Source organism: Nematolebias whitei, chromosome 11 (genome assembly GCF_014905685.2).
Source record: "Nematolebias whitei isolate Nwh7 chromosome 11, NemWhi1, whole genome shotgun sequence".
NCBI lineage: Eukaryota > Metazoa > Chordata > Actinopteri > Cyprinodontiformes > Rivulidae > Nematolebias > Nematolebias whitei.
Window position 1 is genome coordinate 29,332,558 of NC_056508.1, and position 21,032 is coordinate 29,353,589.

At 40.2% G+C, this 21,032-nt stretch overlaps 1 protein-coding gene across 1 annotated transcript in view; it reads right to left on the reverse strand.

The window, feature by feature from the left end:
* The window catches only part of LOC119416929 (leucine-rich repeat-containing G-protein coupled receptor 6), a 46,977-nt gene that overhangs the window by 7,570 nt on the left and 18,375 nt on the right, over positions 1-21,032 (reverse strand). Inside the window, exons 2-13 of the mRNA XM_037684128.1 lie at positions 19,609-19,680; positions 12,481-12,552; positions 10,609-10,680; positions 7,461-7,676; positions 7,249-7,320; positions 2,867-2,935; positions 2,347-2,418; positions 2,125-2,196; positions 1,690-1,758; positions 1,322-1,393; positions 956-1,021; positions 784-855 (exon numbers count right to left, since the gene is read on the reverse strand). Coding sequence (XP_037540056.1) covers positions 784-855; positions 956-1,021; positions 1,322-1,393; positions 1,690-1,758; positions 2,125-2,196; positions 2,347-2,418; positions 2,867-2,935; positions 7,249-7,320; positions 7,461-7,676; positions 10,609-10,680; positions 12,481-12,552; positions 19,609-19,680 — 996 coding nt within the window. The remainder of the gene's footprint in view (positions 1-783; positions 856-955; positions 1,022-1,321; positions 1,394-1,689; positions 1,759-2,124; positions 2,197-2,346; positions 2,419-2,866; positions 2,936-7,248; positions 7,321-7,460; positions 7,677-10,608; positions 10,681-12,480; positions 12,553-19,608; positions 19,681-21,032) is intronic.

Here is a 21,032-nt window from a genome sequence, read left to right on the forward strand (position 1 = left end):
ATATATATATATATATATATATATATATATATATATATATATATATACACACACACACACACTATATATATACTAAAATAAACTACTACTTTACTACTATTCCTACTTCACGGTTTTTCACTTATCACGGGGCTTCAGGGTACTGATCCACCACGATAAACGAGGGACTACTGTTTAGGATTTATCAAAAAGGAAAGTCTTACTCCCAGTCTTAAAACTGGACAATGTGTCAGCCTCACGGACAGAAACTGGAAGTTGGTTCCACAAGAGAGGAGCCTGATAACTGGAAGATCTTCTTCCCATTCGGCTTTTGGAAACTAGGAACCACAAGTAAACCTGCAGTTTGAGAGCAAAGTGCTCTGTTAGGAAAATATGGAACAATAAGATCTCTAATATAAGATGGAGCTAGGTTGTTGAGAGCTTTGTAGGTCAGAAGCAAGATTTTGAATTCTGTTCTGAATTTGACAGGGAGCCAGTGGAGAGAAGCTAAAACTGGAGATGATCTCTCCTACTAACTCCAGTTAAGACTCTGGCAGCAGCATTTTGGATTAACTGAATACTTTTTAAATAAGTATTTGGACACCCAGATAATAAACCATTGCGATAGTCCAGAAAAAGCACCAGGAAAAACATCAAAAGCAACATCCACCCAGTGATTTTACTGATGACCTAACACCCACGTGATGATACGAAAAGGCAGTTCAGAGTTCAGTTCCTGTCAGAGGGAAAGAAAATTCACAACAATCATGAGAGAAAGCAAAGTTAGAACAAAGATGGACTCACAGAGCTCTGAGAGAGGTGAGCTGCTGGAAGGTGGTGGACTCTATTCTTCTGATTTTATTATGATGTAGTCCTCTGTGAGTGGAGAAATATAGACGCTTACATACAGTTTACACGAACATACGTGGATTCTGGCAGATTCTTTGGGACTGTTTTGAAAGCAAGAAGTACTTACATTTCTTGCAGGGCTGAACAACGGTAAAAGCTGGGAAGTTCTTCAATCTGGTTGTAGGACAGCTCCCTACAACATCCGACAAAATTAAAAACAGTTACACAAAGCATTCAGAACCACACTGACCAGCTGTGGGTTTAAAGTGTGGGAAATTATGGGGTGACAGGATTACTTGGGTGTCAGCTCTGTGAGCAATGCACAACTAGAGGACATTAATTTTGGGGAGGAAAGGAGTGGAGGTAGTGATTGGATTTCATTGTACAGAGTCACAGCACCCCACATGTGTTTTCTGTGTATAAGTTTTTTTTTTATGTCATTTTCTCCCCTTCCCCCTTCCTTGTCTGTGTGACGGTATTTGAGTGAACTCACAGCACTCTGAGGCGAGGCAGCTGCTCACATAGATCCGGAGGGAGAGCTGAGAGACCAGCCCGAGTCAGTGTCCTACAGGGGGAAAGAGGTTTCACCCATCATTGTTGATGTCTAGATCTAGTCTTCAAGAAGCAAGTTAAAGAAGTTAAGTTGTCTTCTAGACTGTCATGGCCTTCATGACTGAGAATCTACACCATCAGCAATCAAAAGATGCTCCCCTATTTCTGTGAGTCCATCTTGGTCAGATAGGCAATTAGTTTAACTTGGCAAATATATCACTGGCTGGCATAACCATCCCTTTCTAGTTAATTCCCCCATATCTCCTAGAATTAAACATCTCAAGTGAAATATGTGTGTTTGATACTCACAAAATCTCCAGGCTGGTCGTTCCTTTCAGATCAGGGAACTCTTGAATTTGGGCTGCCCCATTTAGGGAGCTGTAAAACAAATGAACAAAAAAAGAAAAGTTTTGAAGACATTTGTCTTTCTCTTTGCTCCCCTCTTTTACACTCACGCACCCAGAACTTGTCTAACAGCTCATTTCAACCATCAAACCGTTCCTCCAACATCAACACGAGCTGTTTTGGCCGTCTCACCAGACATCATCAGTCACTCCATTCAACATGTTCTTACAGCGCACTCTCTCTTACCACATCGTCACGCCGCACAGCAATATGTTCACACAACATCATTCAGTGGACTATTACACATGACCACTGAGCTCTCACAGCACAGGGCAGAGGATGATTTAAAGAGTGTTTGTGCTAACTCACTGGAATGGTTTTTACTGACCGCATACTTACAGCGTGTGTAGCTTTGGTAAGAACTGGAAAGCGGATTTCCCAACAAACTGGATGGGGTTTTCATAGAAATGACTGCAAGAAAGTGAGGAAAAGCATGCAAAACCGTGCTGATTCATGTGCATCGGAGATAAATTGGGTTGTACTAGATGTTGACATGAAATTTCAGTTGTGTTTATTTTGCATGTGCAATTTGTAACATTATGAATAACGCATTAAACTCACATGGTTTGGAGCAGAGGGTTTCCCACAAAGGCCCTCTCAGGGATGGCTTTGATATTGTTGTTATGGAAGCCCCTGAAAATATAAAAACATGCAGTTAGTCATACTTTCAATCAGTGTGTTTAGGATTTGGTGTGTTTGGAGGAGCCACAAAGTGTGTTTGTGAGTGAGGGGCAAGTCATATGTCATATTGCACCTGCCGCTGCACAGCTGAAGAACATTTAGTGGATACATGAGATGTAAACATGCTCACATACGCTGTATCTGTGACACATATGCACGCTGCGAAACATCTGCTGAAGCCGAGGAAAAACACTGCTAGTGTGTGTTTGTGCGCTGCATCTGTGTGTATGTGCAGGCAAGTGGCTGCGTGGGTGTGTAGCCAGCACCTGCTCGGGGCGAGAGAGATTGTATCCGAGTGCCACATTAAAATCACTTAACGGGATTACTTGGGATAGCCCAACCATGATAGTCATGTTGGGCAGGTGTCTTTTTGTGTGTGCACGTGCACACGCATACTCACAGTTCCTGAAGTTTGCTCAGCGTCCTGATGGCCACAGGGAACTCCTGCAGATCGTTGTAGTTTAAATCCCTGCAAAAAAGTTAAATAGTCCTTATGTACTCGTTAGGTCCAAATCATGCAGGAGGCTTCTCATTATTTTTGGTGGAAATCACAAGTTGTTTGAATCTGATTTAATATATTTTTGTGTCTAGAAAAACATGTCAGATAAAGATATACATATTTAATATAGATTTTCTCCCTTTTCAGAGGTTAACAGCTGTTGGGATAAAGTTTAACTCTTGAAACTTTTACGCCTCTAAAGCAGTATACTGTACTTCTCAAAGCATAAAGCCTCAAGAGTTAATTTTATTTAGGTATTTGGTTTATAGGTTTCCAATGAAAAACTATCCAAACAACCATTATCGCAGTATGCACACATGCAGATGGCACGTAAAGGGGCTTTACGGCTTTTTCTTTCTTCTCACACAGTCCTACAGACAGAGCATTTTCAGAATAAAACAGAACAAGAGAAAAAATATCCAACACATTTTGTGAGTGTGACTGTTTGGTAACAAAGATTTTTTGTTAATTCAGGCTTTATTTATACTTTTTTTTTTTGGCTGGTTTGGATTACCCGTACACATTTTTATTATTTAACTTAAGTAAAATGTGCAGCAGTCTTAAAGGAGACATATGTTTCAACAAAGTTCCTGAAATCACTTGTTCACATTTTCTTACATAAATAAATCATGTCATATATGCTCATATAACTATAACATTTAACTATTTATTTTAGTAATGCACAATATTATTGCATGGTATTGGTATCGGCCGATATGAACAATAAAGTTAAATATTGGACATCGGCAATTCCATCAAAATAACTCTCCGATATAAAAGGTGCTGTTTATATACTGTATATATATATATATATATATATGTATATATATATATATATATATATATATATATATATATATATATATATATGTGTGTGTGTGTGTGTGTGTGTGTAAGGCACTGTTTTTGTATGACAACCCAGTGACAAGGATGCCTGCACATGCACGTTATGAAATTACGCGCACCGTTGAGTTTAGATTTGTAAAAAGTGTTGCATCATTTTCAGCCCCCTTTTTGACATCTGCATTTGGTAGCAGGCCAAATTGATAAAGACCATATAGAATAATGTAGTATTTTAGTTCCACAGCAGAGAAAGCTATGTAGTCTATGTAAGGTTAAGGTTTCTCTATTTGTCATGCTTTGTGTGTTACCTGTTGTTCTGTCTGTATAGCACTTTGGTTAGCCTTGTCGCTGTTTTAAGTGCTTTATAAATAAAGTGGTATGGTATGGTATGGTATGGTATGGTATGGTATGGTATGGTATGGTATGGTATGGTCATTCGCACCACATGTGGTACATGGGGTGGAACGGAATTGTGTACACAGGGTCCCTGTTACATCCAACAAAAGTATCAACTGTAAAAAAAAAAAAAAAACAGTAATAAGATCTAAGATATTACCTAAGAAATATGCTAAACTAAGAATACGCTAAGCACTAGTAGTACAAAAATAATATGCCTACGTAAGTAGGTCAAGGGAAAAAAATGGTATTGGTATCAGTTATAGGCCAAATAAGTTTTAACATATTGCATATCGGCCAAAAATCCAATATTGTGCATCCCTAATTTATTTAGCTTGTAACTTGGACATATTTTATTTTTCTGTTTGCTAAGTAAGATTGGCAATGACACTAAACACAATACATCAAAATACTCAAAACTAGATATTGTGATGACAGTTTTCACAATAAATTGTTTGAAAAGGAGGAGGTTAAAGAAGTACTGAGGAGCACAGCCACACAGAAACTTGTAGGTGAGAAGGATTTCATAGACAATCTGAGATCTAATAGGAAGTCAGTGAATCTGAATGAAGGTTGAAATGATGTGTTGCCAAGGATAGGTGCAGGTAAGAACACTGGCAGCAGAATTTTTGACACACTGAATGTTTTTGACAGCTTGTATAGGCATCCCAAACTAGAATCACGGTAGTCTAAAATTAAGTTTATGAAAGCATGAATAAGAGGTTTTGCTAAACCACAATGGTGATAGTCAAAATCTTGAGCTGTTTTTGAGATGAAAAGTGGCAGAAATCTGTATCAAGAAGAAGGCAGTACTGTATATCTAATCTTCTTGCGTAATGTATTTGGGGTCTCAATCAAACGCCTAATTTTTCTGCTGTTGAGTTTAAATACATTAGAATTGAAAACATTCATGCTTGGATATCTCAGCAAGAGAGGTGAAAAGGTAGGGGTTGGATTGGTGCTGATGCATATTTGTGAATAATTGGACCAAAGAAAAACACCTAAATGATAAAGCAGATCAGTCCAAATTTAGAGCCTTGAGGTACTCCTTGATTAACCAAGGCTGCTGGCCCACAAGTGTTATCAATGTTGACAACTGCTTCATAGTAGACAGGTAAGACAGCAACTAGAAAAGGGCTTTTTCAGTGACATCTAGATAGTGAAATATCCACTTTAAAAGTATAATATGAGACATGCAGCAGGGAGGTAAAGGATAATGTGTAAACTTTTGTGTTCAGAAGTCTGCAGCAGTAGGTACAACAGTGACTTTAACAACTGACTTCTGAACTATCCTAATATATTCAAGCATCCACAGGATGAACTGGAACTACTGATCCACAGAGTCTACACTCTAAAATCCACAAGACCCAAACAATCCACTGGAAAACATACCAGTGCCACACAGCATAGACACATAGTCCCTGAATTCAAGCTCTGATTGGTTGGATCAGTTTAATGTACATAGAATAAGCGTTTCACACAACTTTAATTTATTTAAATATTATGGATACTTGGTTTAAGTATAGTTTAAACATATTAATTAGAACACATGTTTCCCACGCACACAAGAAGAGCTGGTGTTCATATCAGCTTGCATGTGTATGCTTGAGCATGTGTTCACTTAAACATATGGCACAGCAGGTGTGCACTAATGTCTTTAAAGACTAATTGATTCACAGCAAGATTATCTAAAAGTTTTACCCAAATGAGTTTCTCTTTATGCTGTTAAAAGAGCTAAATGCATTTGATGAAACGGAGTGAAACACCTGTGTTTTCCAGTAGCTGCTCAGAAATGCGTGCCTGTTTGTATATGCTCGGTTTTGTTTGCTACTGTGCTTTCCAGCAGGTTTTTGGACGACTCCTGGTACTAATGTTTTTATAATACTAGGGGTTGGTAGGTGGTGGTAATGCAGATGGTGTCTCATATTTCTCATAAGCAAAGCCGCCTTGAGAGCTTAACCCTTCATACCACCACAATCTCCACGTCAATGACACCTGTCATCTTATCCCTCTGAATCATCTGTGTGACGGTTCAAACACTTTAGCTCACACTATTCTTATCCAAAGAGCTCCATCCCTCTTTTTCACATTCTCTAGTTTCCCTTCATCTTCTCAAACCGTGGCTACCCTGACTCACACCCGATTTTCTCACATTTCCCAGCATGCATAATGTCTTTTAAGTTGAGCGTAAAGCTGGCCATACGCTAGTGATTGCATAGTCAGAGGTGATTGCATATATTCTTACACAATCTTGTATGTGCCCACACACATGCTCATAAAAAAACCAACACATTTTTTTTTTTCATTTCAACAGGTTGTTAAGCAGCATGCCAGAAACTGTGTTTTCATCAGACCACCATGAATTTTATATGAGACACATTTGCAACTTTTTTTAGTTTGTCTTGCTGTTTTTCTTCACCTCCTTCACAAGACTGTCAGTTTTCTGCAGTCTTCAAACTGGTGTGTGGTTATGCAATAGTTATTAAAGCTATGACACACACACATGTGCAAGCGCACACGCACAAGTATATTTTCTGGAACCACTCTATGCTTTTCTTGACCTTAGCACTGCCTTGCAATTACCTAAAAAAAACAGAGAGAAATCCACTGATGATATTTCAAGGTAATCAAAGGGAATCTTTTCATCTTCGCATTCCTGCAGTTCTGTTTTTGGTTGTGGTTTTGAGAAATGTTCAAGCACCTGCTGAAATTACCGACACATTAATCATTATGACTTTACAATTTAACGCCACACTTCAAAAAAAATATAAAAAATTGGCACACTCTTTACATATGATTTATAAAAACACATTAATTTTAATTTTTCCTAGTAACGCTCACAAATATTTCACACACAAAATACAAGGAAGGAGTCAGGAACACAATGTGAGAAATGCTGGTTCTTGGTTGCGTTACCTCTGAGGTATTAATCATCAGATTCCAGATATATCTGAAGGTTACTTCAAGACAGAGTTTGTGTGCATTCGATATTATTGAAAGAAAAACATTTTTAACAGCTTTTCAAAAGCAAGAGAGGTACTCACAGTGTTTCCAGGCTGTGCAGACCTTCAAAACATCTTGAGCCCATGCTCTGTATGCGATTGTTATGGAGATGCCTGGAAAAAATTCACAAAAAATGTTTTGTAGATCAGACATTGTGTTCTGCTCTGCACCCAAACCACTCTGGTCAGTATGAAACAAAATGGACTTCTCTGGAGTGTAGAGCTACAGGAAAACAAATAAAGTTGTCACTTACAGTACAACAAGGGCAGAGAGGTTGGTAAATGCGTAATCCGGGATGTGTGTGATCTGGTTGAGGGCCAACGTCATTGCCTGCAGGGAGGGCAAAGAGTCCAGAGCCACCACAGGGATCTTTGTCAGGGAGTTGTCATCCAACCACAGGTGTCTTAAAGAGTGAACGCCTCTAAAGGCCTCAGCTGGAACATCAGACAAGAGGTTGGCATCAAGACGCCTGCAAGATGAGAAGAGCTGTGTTTAGCAGGATAATCACCTAATTGCAGCATTTCTGCCAATGAGCATGCAAATCTGTGCTTTTGTGTGCATTAGTGGCTATGTGTCATGACTCCAAACTCAGGATTACTGGAAGGGTATTATACGAATTATTTGCCCTTTATTCTCTCTCTTTCAACTTTGCTGCAGCCTCTTAGAAGTTCCTCATTATGATTTATTCCCCCATGCTAAACAAGCTACGTTGAGCTTCACCAGCTCAGACATGCATGAAATGTAAGATGAGGAAGAACACAAACATGTAGTAACCATTATCGTGGGCCTGTTTTCTTCATCCTTGGTTTATTTATGTTTTGTAAAGGTTTTTCTGCTCAGCGTGTGGAAAAAGAGGGAAAACGGTTAAAGACGCATCTTCAGCTGTTCCTCTTTTTGCATTCTTTCCATCCAGTTCCACATCTCAGACACAAATACGTCTTCTTTCATCTACTGAAGGTATGCCAGTGGACACATATTATGCTTTCATGCATACACTTTCATCTTTTCAAACCATACAATATCCTCAGAGAAGTTTGTCCCTTTTCTCCCTTAACACCCTAAACCCAAAGGCAAGAGACGTGGACACCCACCCCGTGTAAATACACCCATACATACACACTGTTGATAGTGATAAATGATCCCCTCAAGGCAGGCTTGACAAGCTGAGACCACTTCCTTCTGCTATTCTTCTTTCTTTGGCCCTTCACACTTTTTCATTAATCTCTTTTTGCTCCCTCTGGCCCCTCAGACACACCCACACACATTTTGTTTCTTACATCGTCACTGATGCACCCTTAGCCACTGAACTCTTTTGCGTCAGTCTCTAGATCTTGTTAAGCACCTTCTATTCTCAGTCTTCTGAGAAGGTTTGTTGATTCCTTTGCTCATCACCCTCTGAGGCTACACCAAACAACATCTGAACTTGAACTTAGGAGCTTACTCCCCAAGGTCACCTTTCCATCAAGTGAGCAAATGTAGATGCTGATAGATGCTCAAAAACAAGCATGCACAGGCAGCCTGTATAAATATATTAATATGTCATGAACAAACAGAAGCAAACTTCAAGAAATTTCATTGTCCCTGGAGGTTGAGCATAGTCTTTATTGCTGCTAATCTTTGTCCACAGGCTTTCTGTGCCCCCTGAGGACATTGTTTGTCCCTGGGTGAAGTCAAAGGATGAAAGCAACGGAAGGCCCTTCAACTTTCTCGGCTGTTCTCTGGGGCAAAAAGTCTAGTTGATCCTTTGGGTAGACCTGCCAGGTCTCCAGAAGGTGCAGACAGAACGAGGGAACATTCCACTGAAGCCAATAAAGCAGACTATTTCCTGCCCATCACTTCAAAGCCCGATGTACGATTATAGGAGTGACATGCAGAAACAGAAAGACAGATCTCTTAAAATACTCAGTAAATCCCGGGACCTCTTTCTGTTGGTTCAGTTCTCCAGATGGCTAAGGTTTTATACAGTGGGGAACCAGGACGAGCCCATTGTAAAGCCAGAAAGTCACATCTCTAAAAACAGGCTTCTGCTGATTTAAAACTGCTTATGAAACTCATCAGTAATGATTATGAAATTTAACCTGTGGGTTGGAGCCCAAACAACTGCTGCTCTGCTTGTGACGGCACCAAACTGAACACCTGCACTCACGCTATGTGTGGTAACGCTTTTGTTTCAAAAGGTGAGAGAATTCTTCTTAATCAGTGTCTGCAGACAAGGAGATTTTAGCTGAAATTAAGTCATGATTTACTCTGGCTAAGTCTTCTTTATACGCTTATACCAATGTAAAATTTGTACGGTGACTCATTTGCTGTTTCTCTCTCTATGTCTTTTTTACCTAGTGTTTTTCTGTGCCAAAGAGAGGCGCCGACGAGCTTCACTCTCCAAAGCCTTTCCAGTAATCTTTCTCTGCTGAGCTTATCATTACTATAATGACAAGGTGCGTCTCTACATTGGCTGTGTGTATTCTGTGAGTATGTGCGCCTTTTCATGGCATTAGGTGATCTCTATCCAAATAAAATTGATAGAAGACCTCACACACACTGAAGGCAGATCATCATGGGAGCAAATTGTTTTTTCTTGTGTTGTTTTTTTGGAAAGACATATTCACAAGAGGGCAGAGGCAGGTGAAATGTATGCGTGCATGTCCTGTATTCAACTTGTGAAAAAGGATGCGTGTGCACAAGTTTTCTAGCTTCTGAGGAAACACAGGCCTGACTTAGAGCAGACAGAGAACATTGTAGGTGGTAGAGGAGTTCATTGTGTTTCACATCCAGCCTTTCTGTGATACGGCTTGAGCAATCTGTGCATCCGTGTGAAGAAAGAAAGGATATCCACAAATAATTATTATTTGTAACGCAGAGAAGTGGCTTACGTGTGTTGTGCAAAATTGAGGGCAACGGGCAGGGATGAGAAAGTCCAAATACACTCAACTCATCACGCACACACACACGCATACGCTGACCCCACAGATCAGACAATTAAGCCACCCAACAATCTCACTAGCCAGGGGGATAACAGTGTGGGTGGTGGAGGAGGAACGGAGGAGGAAGAGAGAGGGAATTGATGGAAAATAGGGTTGTTTCACAGCTCATTGGAGATGCTCTCCCTGGCCTGCAGTGTCTGCTGTTTCCCTCATGGCTTCCAGATGCTACCATGAGCAGCACTGACACAATCAGTGCTGTGACTCCTACCGTCAAGCTCTCATGCTAAATGCTAAACTGTTGCAGCCAGCACTGGGGTACGGTCTGTAATTTGTCAGTGGTATTCTATACCTGCACTGCGGTCAAAGCTAAGATGTGTGGGTGGCCGACAGGGATGTTTAATTCCCTGTTGGATGAGGTGGAGTAGCATGATTAGTGTGTGTGTGTGTGTGTGCGTGTACATATGCAAGAGAGAGACTCACAAGGACAACAGGTTGGGCAGGTCCCATGGAGCATCATCAGGAAGTCTCTCCAGCTGATTGTTTTGCAGCATCCTGACACACAAACAGATGATTCAGCTATAAACGATTTATCGTGTGTTAGTTCACATCAAGGAGAACAAATTATTTCATAGTGAGGGAAATCTGACACAAGAGGGGAAAGGCCTGTGAAAGCTTGAAGAGAAGCAGAGGATGAAGGCTGGGGGGGGGGGAGAGAACCTCCTTGGGTGGGCTGGTGATGTCATTCTCAAAATAATGGCGCAAAAATGAGGGGGAAGAGAGGTGCAAACAATAGCCTTCTCTCATCCTTCACCCTTTCCTGCTTTCTCTTTCAATTTTCTTTCAGTCTCTTGCCATCAGTTTTTATTTTGACCTGTCGACTGAACATGGGGGATGCAAATGCCACTGGGTTGTGCAGCAGAGCTGATATGGTTGTACCGCTGCATTGTATTCCTATTTCACAGCAAAGCCCATCAGCTGTGAGGATCATATATAAGATTAATTTATATTGTCATTACCTGATTTTTAAAAACCTGTTCCTTACGACTGTGGCTCTACAGCATTTTTGATTTACACACATTTTGTGTGTAAAGCATGAATGTTTACATGCATCTTAGTTAAATTATTTTTTAATTTTAATATTCCTTGATTTACCTTTTTTTTTTTTTTCCAGTGTATAAGTTGCAGTTTTTTGCATAGATTTGTCAGTCCTGCGATTTATACACTGAAGTGACTTATATATGTTTTTTTTCCCCCCCATATTCATAACGCGATTTTTGACTAACACTTTAAATTTCCAAGAACTGCAACAGCGAGTCCTCCCGTGCACGCTTGTTTCACTCACTTTGTGCACTTTGGTAACAGTTCCTGTTTTAAATGTGCTACAGTACAAATAAATTTGAATTTACTTGACTCAGCTGGTGCAGGTGGAGGAACGCTAAGCTCTGGCTACGATGGATGGATGGATGGATGGATGGCACTGTGCTGCCCATGTGAAATGAAGCTGTTTTGAGCATTAAATAAATGCATAATAAACGTGACAGGTCAGTGGTGACGCATAATAAATGTGACTTATATGCCGAAGTGACTTATATGTTTTTTTTCTCTTCATGATTTTTTTTTTTGACTGATGCGACTTATATGCCGGAAAATATGTTAGTTTTGCCTTTGTGTTTTGCAAAACAAGGTCTAAAAATATCAGCTTGTGGCTCTGGTTTTTCTCCAGATGCCTTCAGATTTCAAACCACATTGTGCTAGCTAACTTTATGTCCTGTGGCATTGACTCTCAAAATTCTCTCAGCCAGAGCCCAAAACGGGGCTAGTTTCCAATGCTTATGAAAACCTCTTTAAAACCCTTGTCCTGCACCCACAAGAAATATGACCACAACTCATTAGATGCCGCATGTCAGAAGGTACTATGTGTTTTACTGCTGCTTCGCTCTTTTTATAATTTAATACTTCATGGTCGCTCAAACAGAGTTGGTGGCCTCGAATCAAAAGGAAATGAATACGGTATGAAAAACAGGGTGTTAAGAGAATGGCTTTAAATGCAGTTCTAAAGTGGCACCCGCTGCAGTCTCGGCAGCGAGTGTGATTGTGAGGTCCTTTCATTGCACCTGTGAAGCCGTGTGCTTGCCAACGGAACTTGTTGGAGACTTGAAGGTGCTGCAAGCAGAGCGTGTTTCTTCCAACTCATAAAGTTTAACTGCACTTAATGATGCATAGCTAGTGTGTTTCATTTGAGACAGGAGGACAACTCTGTGAAGGCCGGAGTATAAAAACGGGTAGAGGTTTTGAACTCGATAAAAACAAATCCACTTTAGCAGAGGTTGGTGGAAGAAGGAAGCCACTTACAAGACTTTGAGGTTGTGTAGACCTTGGAGAGCTTGGCCTGAGATATATCTCAGTTGATTCCCTGAGATACGCCTGGAAGAGAAACATGAATTTTAAAAGAGAGAAATGTGAAAGAAAAAAAGAAATATAACAATTCTGACAAAGAAATCTACAAGTCCCAAAAGAGCAGTTTTACCATTTACTTTTCAAATGTTTTTTCTTTCTTTCTTGGAGGGGGGGTATTTGGATTAGGCTATGACATGACTTCATCTCAGAATTACTGCTGTGGGGTTACTGTTGGGGCAGTATGCAAATAATATTCTATTCCCTTCAGTGTGGTTACCATTGGCCCTGAAAGCACCCTAAAACCCTCACCAATCCTTGGAGCTTTGATGAAAGAATAAAAACTGAGACTAGGTCAACAAGTGCAGTGTGCAAAAGTGTGCTCGTGTGTATGCGAATATGAGCATGTATATAATGTTTGTGCACATAAACACATGTGTGGTGTAAATCTGCTGACCTATTTTCATTTTCTCGAGGTGAAATTAGGCCCAATCCAAGTGGCCTTGAGGACGACATGGGAGAGAAACCACACACATTCATACAAGCAATCCAATCAGTTTGTTTATCAGACACAGCACCTAATGGTCATTTGTGAATGTGTATAAAATGTCCAAATAAATAACACTCAGTCCAACAGAGTAACTCTCAAGGTCACAAGCTTGAAACAAAGTTTAAACACAGATTTGGTTTTCACAGCCCAAGACCACCCACTTTTATTAAACACTCATACACAGACACACAAATTAAAGTTAGTCATTGGCACCCTCCTCCAACTCAAACCATTTCTCTACAGGTGACATTCCAGCTTTATGCTAAACAGATCTCTGGCCAAGTCGCATCATTAATGTCTATAGTGAAATATTAGCATTGATCGCATCCTGCCTTTCCAAGATGTTGTAATCCAGGCAGTATATGGAAAAAAAAAAGCTCAATTTGACATCTGATATTGATGTCAACAAGCCTCATTCATATTATTGTGCAGTGGCTAACCGCACAACCCCACCCACGCCTGCCAAATCTCACACCCAGCTCAGTCTAGAATTCTCACAGAGTTCATATTTTTTTCAACAAAGATGCACATCAGCATGTTGGGATGCAAACTGATTGTTATCCAGCTATTCTGGTGCCGTTTATACATGCCTCTCAAACCACAGCCAAAACTTTGTCAAACAGACATTAATTGGGCCTTGCACAGTCGTAAGTATAGATTTGACAAAAATTAGACACAGCTGATCCTTCCAATTCCATTTTGTTTGAGTCAAATGAAAATAAAACATATTTGGCTTTTGATTGGATTTTCATTATTATTGTACCCATTACTTTCTCTCCAAGACAAAAAATAAACTACTAGTTTTCTATCATTTTCAGTTTTCACAATGTAAGGTGGTCAGCGGGGACATTTTACAGAGGGATATGTCAAGAAAAAGCACAAGTGCCTTTGTTTGAATTGAGCCTGTTCAAACACAATCATTTGTTTGTAGAAATGTAGGATGAAATCAACAACCTTAAATTGTTTTTTTTTTTTTTTACAAAAAATCCATAGATGGAATAAAACAGACTTCATACTTAAGAAAATAAAATGTGTACATATTACTTCTAGCCTACAAGGCTCTCAGCAACCTAGCTCCATCTTATTTTGCACATCTTATTTTTCCAAGTTTTTTAGAGTTTCCAAGAGCAGAATGGGAGGAAGATCTTTCAGTTATCAGGCTCCTCTCTTGTGGAACCAACATCCAATTTCTGCCCATAAGGCTGATACATTGTCGAGTTTTAGGACTGGGCTTAAGACTTTCCTGTTTGATAAATCCTTTAAGTAAGGTTGGCTTATTATGCTGCCATAGGCATAGACTACTGGAGGATAAATTGACCACATTTCCTAAAAATGAATTGTTACAATTGAACAGTTTTAATTTGATACTACTTCTATCTTAACATGTGATTCTTGACCTGCCATTGTGTATCCGTTCCTCTCAAACCCAGCTGAACTGAACTGAATTGAATATGTGTGTTCCTCTTCTAAACTAGAACCAGTCTTTCATTACTGCATGACTGAAGTCAAAATTACATTTGACTAGAACTCTGTTTTGTTTTTTCCTGAATCTTCATGTTTGCAGACTTTATTTGTTAAATAGGCAGTTATGTCAAAAGTGAGGAAGGATATTCATAAATGACAAAAAAAAAAAAAAGATGTTTCTTGACAGCGATCCACGGAACACTAGCCGTCTCCATTGACAAACTCTTTCCATGATATCAATGTGCGTCGTCTTGTGTGTCTGCATGTGTGAGTGATTGTACGTATGTGTGAATGTTCCACACTAAGCCTCCTAGTCGTTCCACATCAATCTCATTCTAATGAAAGGCGCCTTACTCTTGTCAAACCTTGGCTCCAAATGTTTTTTCTTTTAATTTGATTTGGGGATTATTCTTGGCCCCCACTCAGCATAAAAAAATACAAAAAAAAAAAAAAAACAATAAAAAAAATAAACTTCAACTTAATTCAGTCCTGCTGAAATGAATCATATGTGAAAGAACAGAGGCCAGTGTAATTTGAATGTGTGGGTGAAAAATGGCAGTGGTGCTGCTTGTTACAAAGGTGAGACCACCCCGCTATCAGTGCTAATCAGTGAGGACTTTACTGAAGCATACCAACTGCTGATTATCTGATGTATCGCTACGTCCCATTGCCTCAGAATAATAAACAAACTGTCAGATTAAAGAGTTAGAGAACAAGGATAAAGAACAACATCAAATTTTTGGATTCAATCTTGTGTAGTGATAGAGACACAGCAGGGTCTTGGCGGGTGATAGGAGTCAATGATGAAAGGAGCCAGAGAGGATAAACAGGTCTTATCTGAGAGAGGACAAGTTGCACATATGTTTTCTGTTAGTGCTTGTGCATGTGTGACCTTTGATAGCAGTGGTCCATCAATAGACATCTTAATGGTTAGGTGTTTAACCCCTCAGCCCAGTCTCAGGGTCAGCCACTTAACCTGCCGTTAACCTCTCAAATTGCGGGAGTAAAATAAAGACCGGAGTGTCTGTTTTCTGTGAATGTCTGTGTGTGAGAGCAGCAGACGTGCCGACAAACGACAATGTTGTCAGGAGAACTTCCAATTGACCTGGATAGCTCCAGCTGTGAGGTGCACCTGGAGCTCCAACACAGCCAATATTGCAACCTCCTAACCCATAGCTACGTCAGACTCTTCGCATATCTGCAGACAATCTTATCATTGCAAGGAAGAAAAGCAGGGTAGCACTGGCCTCCACTCACCATCTCATTCCTCTTATTTGAACTTCATGCAGTTTGCATGATTGCTGGTGAATTTTGACATGTCTAGATGAATGGATCTTTTAGAGCTGGGTGTGTGGAGTTGTAACTCAAATTAAGCAAAACAGTGGGAGCTATCACCATGTTTTACATATTCATTAACTATGGAACTAACACAGTGTTGCATGTGAAAAATGGCAAAACCATAGGTAGTCTGATAGCTTCACCTTTCAGGCTATTTTAAATGGTTTCCTTTCAGGTCTATAATTACCGGAAGAAGTTGATTGATGGCTCCAGATAACACGAGAGACTCGAGTAAGCCAGAAGTGAAGAGTAAAAGACAAAAGGAAAAGTGAAACGTGATCTATGAAGGTACAAACAGTGTGGACTTTGATAAAGATGATAGACTGGAAACACTGGCATCTTTAAAGCGGTTTAAGGGAATAGCTTCTTAGAGGGCAGTTTTACTGCATCTATCCACTTCCAAGTTGCAATTTGACCAGAAACAGATAGCACATCTTTGATATTTGAGCAGAACGTCTGAATGGAGGGGATGTCTTTGATAAATAAGTAACAATTCTCAGTCTGTGGTGTGGGCATCGCTGCCCTCTCATTAAACCAGACACACAGTCGCTTCACTCTTTTTATGCTACGTTACACCGACAGTAGTTCTGTTTTTAAATTCAGGTAGTTCACTGATCAAAGAGTTAAATGAGGACTTAATTAGAGGTTTTTGGGATCAATTGAATACAATAAAAAAAGAATTAGAAGTCAGGAAAAGGATGAGCAATGATGACAACTTATATTTAATGTTAATGCACGATAAATCAAAGGCACCATTTATTTTATTTTTTTTACATTTTGCTACCTGTTTTGTAAATGATTTGCCTTATAGGTTTTTAAGGATTAGCTGTCTCGGCACTATAAAGGTGAGAACTCAGCAAAAGAATGAATATCATTTACGTTTACGAGCGGGACCCTTAAGGGATACTTCATAGCTCTTGAGATTTTATTCCCTCTTCTTGCTGTTGGGTAAAAGCAATGAATGTTCTTGCCACAAGCACATTTGTCTTGATTGGTTTGATTGGGTCTTAAGAATGCAGCGGAAGCCAAAAGAGAAGAAGAAAAAGAAAACTATCAAAGGCATAGACTTTGGCTTGCAATAGCCTGCAGTTAAATGAATATTGGGGAGCTATAAGAATGAGTTGGCTGGGAGGGAGACAGAGTTAGGAAGGGAGAAGTTAGAGCCCAACATCAAACAGTTTATCACTCTACCAGTCACAACATGCCTGGACTTTGCCTCTCCCTGTGCTACCAACCAGTGTGCAAGTCCCACATCAAAAGCTGCGTCTCTCAAACCATGTTTAGGTTTACAACCATGACTTGTTTTTCTAAGCGTTATAAGTTGTTGCAGTTATAATCTGTTTACCTTAGCCCACTATGCTCCATCTCACTAAACCGTCTAGACAGAAGTGAATGTCAAAAATTTACTTTTCCAAGCCTTGGAACTTCATCATCCTCCTTGCACGTCTCCAGAATTGGTCAGCCAGCAACAAAACTTGGCTTTAGAGCAGTTGCATCTTCCTTGGAAGAAGTACAAAGCAACAGAATGTCTCCATAAAGTGTCAGAACTTCAGCGCTACAGAGGCATAGATCAGTGGGGCTGTAAAACATCAGGAGGACTGTGTGTGGACAAGCACTGCAGGTGTAGCCTAATTCAAGACGCCATTCCATGACATCCTCCGACTCATTTTCCCAGCGCAGTCTCGATGTTCAGGTTCACTCTGCACTCTGTGGTTCCTAATATTACACCACCAACTACAGCAGAAGTTCATAGCTGCTATACTGTAAACCACAATAAATCAACGTCTTGACAAATGCTCAAATACCAAAGTGTGGCCAGTTTTCTTTGCTCAGCATCCTCCTGCTGGTCAAACACAGTTGGACTGGGACTCAGAGTGAACTGAGCAGTTAACCAGTCAGGCTTTTTACCTTCATCATCATTAGCTCATGCCTCACGCAGCTGCAGGAATTAGTAAAGAAAACAGAGGACTGTTCAAACACCTAAAGCAGACAGACACACACACACATTTGCAGGATTCAGGGGAAAATAATCATGTGAAGACTGACATACACATATTCACACCCTTGGGGCAAATTTGCAGGCAGCTTTTATAAAACAGAGACTTAGCTAAATTCTGCTGAATGGTCAGATCAAATATTGGCGATGTTACTGGGGATCGTGTTCAAAAGGTGAATTTATGTCTTTCATCAGTCCCATGAGAATTACATTTCTTTCTTCTTTGTGAAAGCACAAACTTTCTGTTCAGCTCATAGTAAATATGGCAAAGTATAGTTTTTATTGTGTTCATTTTATGTCAAAATAGTAATCTTGTAACCAACTAACTATATTAAAACAACCAACTTACCACATCCATCTGAGCATTGATTAAATGAAACTTTGAGACTATGGAAGACATAGTTTTCTCATTTTGTCCCACCAGTTGCCATGGTAACTGTATTAAATTGTTGCGGAGTGTGTGCGTTGGCGTTAACCTATTACTGCTACTATAAAGTGAAACTTGCAGGTCAGTAAAAAGTCATAGACGTCTAAATAGTTTGGTTGGCAGTGGTTACAAAGCTAATCACCAACTGTAAGAGTTGTAGCAGCTTCAGTAGATAGAAGTGGTAGCTACATTTTATTCTCTGAAATTCCAGCACTTTAACTTTTAATACTTCAGCTAGCAGTGGTTGTACAGTTATGAGAGTAGGGGTGAAATTATACTCATCTGTTGGTCATGGTGTGAGCAAATTGTTACAATAACGTAGCAGAGCTGCTGTTTATATTGAGACAAGCTGTACTCACTCCAGTCCTCCTGAACAGTTGGAATTGCCACTAAGAAAATACAACTGTTACACAGCAAGAATTTTAGAATAGGATGTACAAAAATTGCATTTAATGCACAAACTTAACTATATAATTCAACGTATCTGTTTTACTTGTAAGTATTCCAATTGTGTAACAATTCCCCCAAATTTACCACTTTGAATTTTGTTCAGCTGACTGTTGAAATCCCAATGGATAAATATATGTGGAATTGCTGAGAGCCTTTATGGAGGGTCATCTACGCTTGCAACTACACCATCTACAAAAAATAAATACATCTGGGCACCCAAAGGATGGACATTTCCTTGTAATCACTTTTTTCCCCCAAAGTTGTGAAAACTGTCCTGACGCATGCTCAATAATCCAGGTAGATAAATCTAACAAGGTTGAGTCAGGTCCTCTGGACGGATTCTTCTTTGTTGAACAAAGAAGTTGTTGTCAACAAAGAAGAATCTGTCCAAAGGACCTGACTCAACCTTGTAAGACTTGTGAAAACTGTTTAGCCCTTGTAGCTCATTAACCAAAAACTATAGTTCCTCCATAGTGTGCTTTGGCAAAGGTTTGTGTCCACAAGTGTGTTTCTTCTGCTGAGCTGTCCAGCTGAAACAAAATCAAGGGTGGAAAAAAGCAGCAACTTTGATGCAGAGCACAAGACCTACCCAGCACATACTTTAGGACCATATATTCACTCTCAGAGTGACTATCAGGTTCCCTTTTGTTCTTTTTTTGTACAGCCATCCTGGGATCTACTAACTTATTGCTGCAGGCAATAAGCTTGGTTGGGGAGATCAGAGGCAGGCCAGAACCATCAACCTCATCTCTGAGGTCTGTGCGTATCAGCAGTTCAGGAAATGGCTGTTTCTTGTCATGTGTAAATTGTCACAATAGGGGGTTCATAAACTGAGTGTTAGCTGAATGATTTTGTACTCACAGTTCTGATAGCAGGTGCAGTCGGTGGAAGGCTCTGGGCTGGATCTCACTGATGTTGTTCATGCTCAGGTCTCTAGAGACACAAAATGGAAAGCATCAGTGCATACCTTATTGTTTGCCTTTGAAAGTACTCAGGATGTGAAATAACAAATGTTTATAATGTGTTTTTTCACTTGGCAATCAATCACCAAAAGAAGGGAGCAAGGGAGAGGGAGTTTAAAGGGTTAGGTATCGAGGTGGGAGGACAAAGGGTGAACAGGGAGATGCAGAAGAGAATTTTCCCCAATGAATCATAGTTGGGCAGCTGTAATTTCCTCCTCATCCCATGGACTCTTTCTCTTTTCCAGATGTCTCACTCTACTTTCTTTCACATCTGACCCCTCGGGCTCCCCTCGTATCTACCCATCTCTTCCCCCCCCCCCCCCTCACTTCTTTTTCTCCTTTTGAGGTTCTTGCTCAGGTTTCTCCGGAGTCCAGCACCTTCCCTCTTTGTTCAGCGCTCTGACAGACACACTACATTTCTATGCCTGCCTGACACGTACGCCGACGCGAGCGTGTGTGTTGCGTGATGGGTGTTGATGCAGCTGTGTTTCAGTGAAAGAGAAAGAGGTGAAGCATGTGCGCACACATCCTTGTGGCACGTACACAAGATTTTAACACTTCAAGACTCATGAGTCAGCTTTTGGTAGAAAACATATATAACCTTGTGGCCCCAGTCGTGTAAGGTCACCTCTTTGATAAACACAATGAAAGACAGGAGGTATTACGTCATCCTTTCTTTGCTTTCACAGTCCTTGGGGCCTTGCATGAGTCTTCAGCAGTGAGGTTCGTCAGTATGTGTGTGCCTGCATGTATATATGACAATAACCATTGCTCATGCAGCCAGACCACCAGGCTAGCAAGTGTAAACTGTGCTCTCAGAAGCCCTTCACAGTTGGGAGTTTTGACACACTGGCTGTTTGTTTGTCCAGTCAGCCAAGTTGACTGGGGCTCTGAATGGATCTGTCCTCGGGCCTGATCTACATCCAGCTTCAAGGGAGACCTGGAAAAATCCCTGTATAACAACTCTCAGCTTTAAACATTTGGATATTTTACTTGCCAATCATAATTAGTAGATGAGACAAGTTGAGTATACTAAGAGTTTGGGATTTTGTCAATGATAACATTTAACATCAAACGATGGGGTGTGGACATCAGCTGTCACTTGGAGTGAGGAGATGTGATCTCACCAAATGTTGAGCATGCAGTCGTGTTTCTTTTCACCGTGAAGTTTTGCAGGTTGGATCATTATGTATCATTTTTGCATCATCTGCTGGTATTTAACAATTTCCTTTCAAAGCGTAACAACAGCATGTTAGCTTCCTTGGATGGAAATTTCCTGTTATAAATGCCACAGCTTTTGGTCTGACAGCAGAGACTATTTTG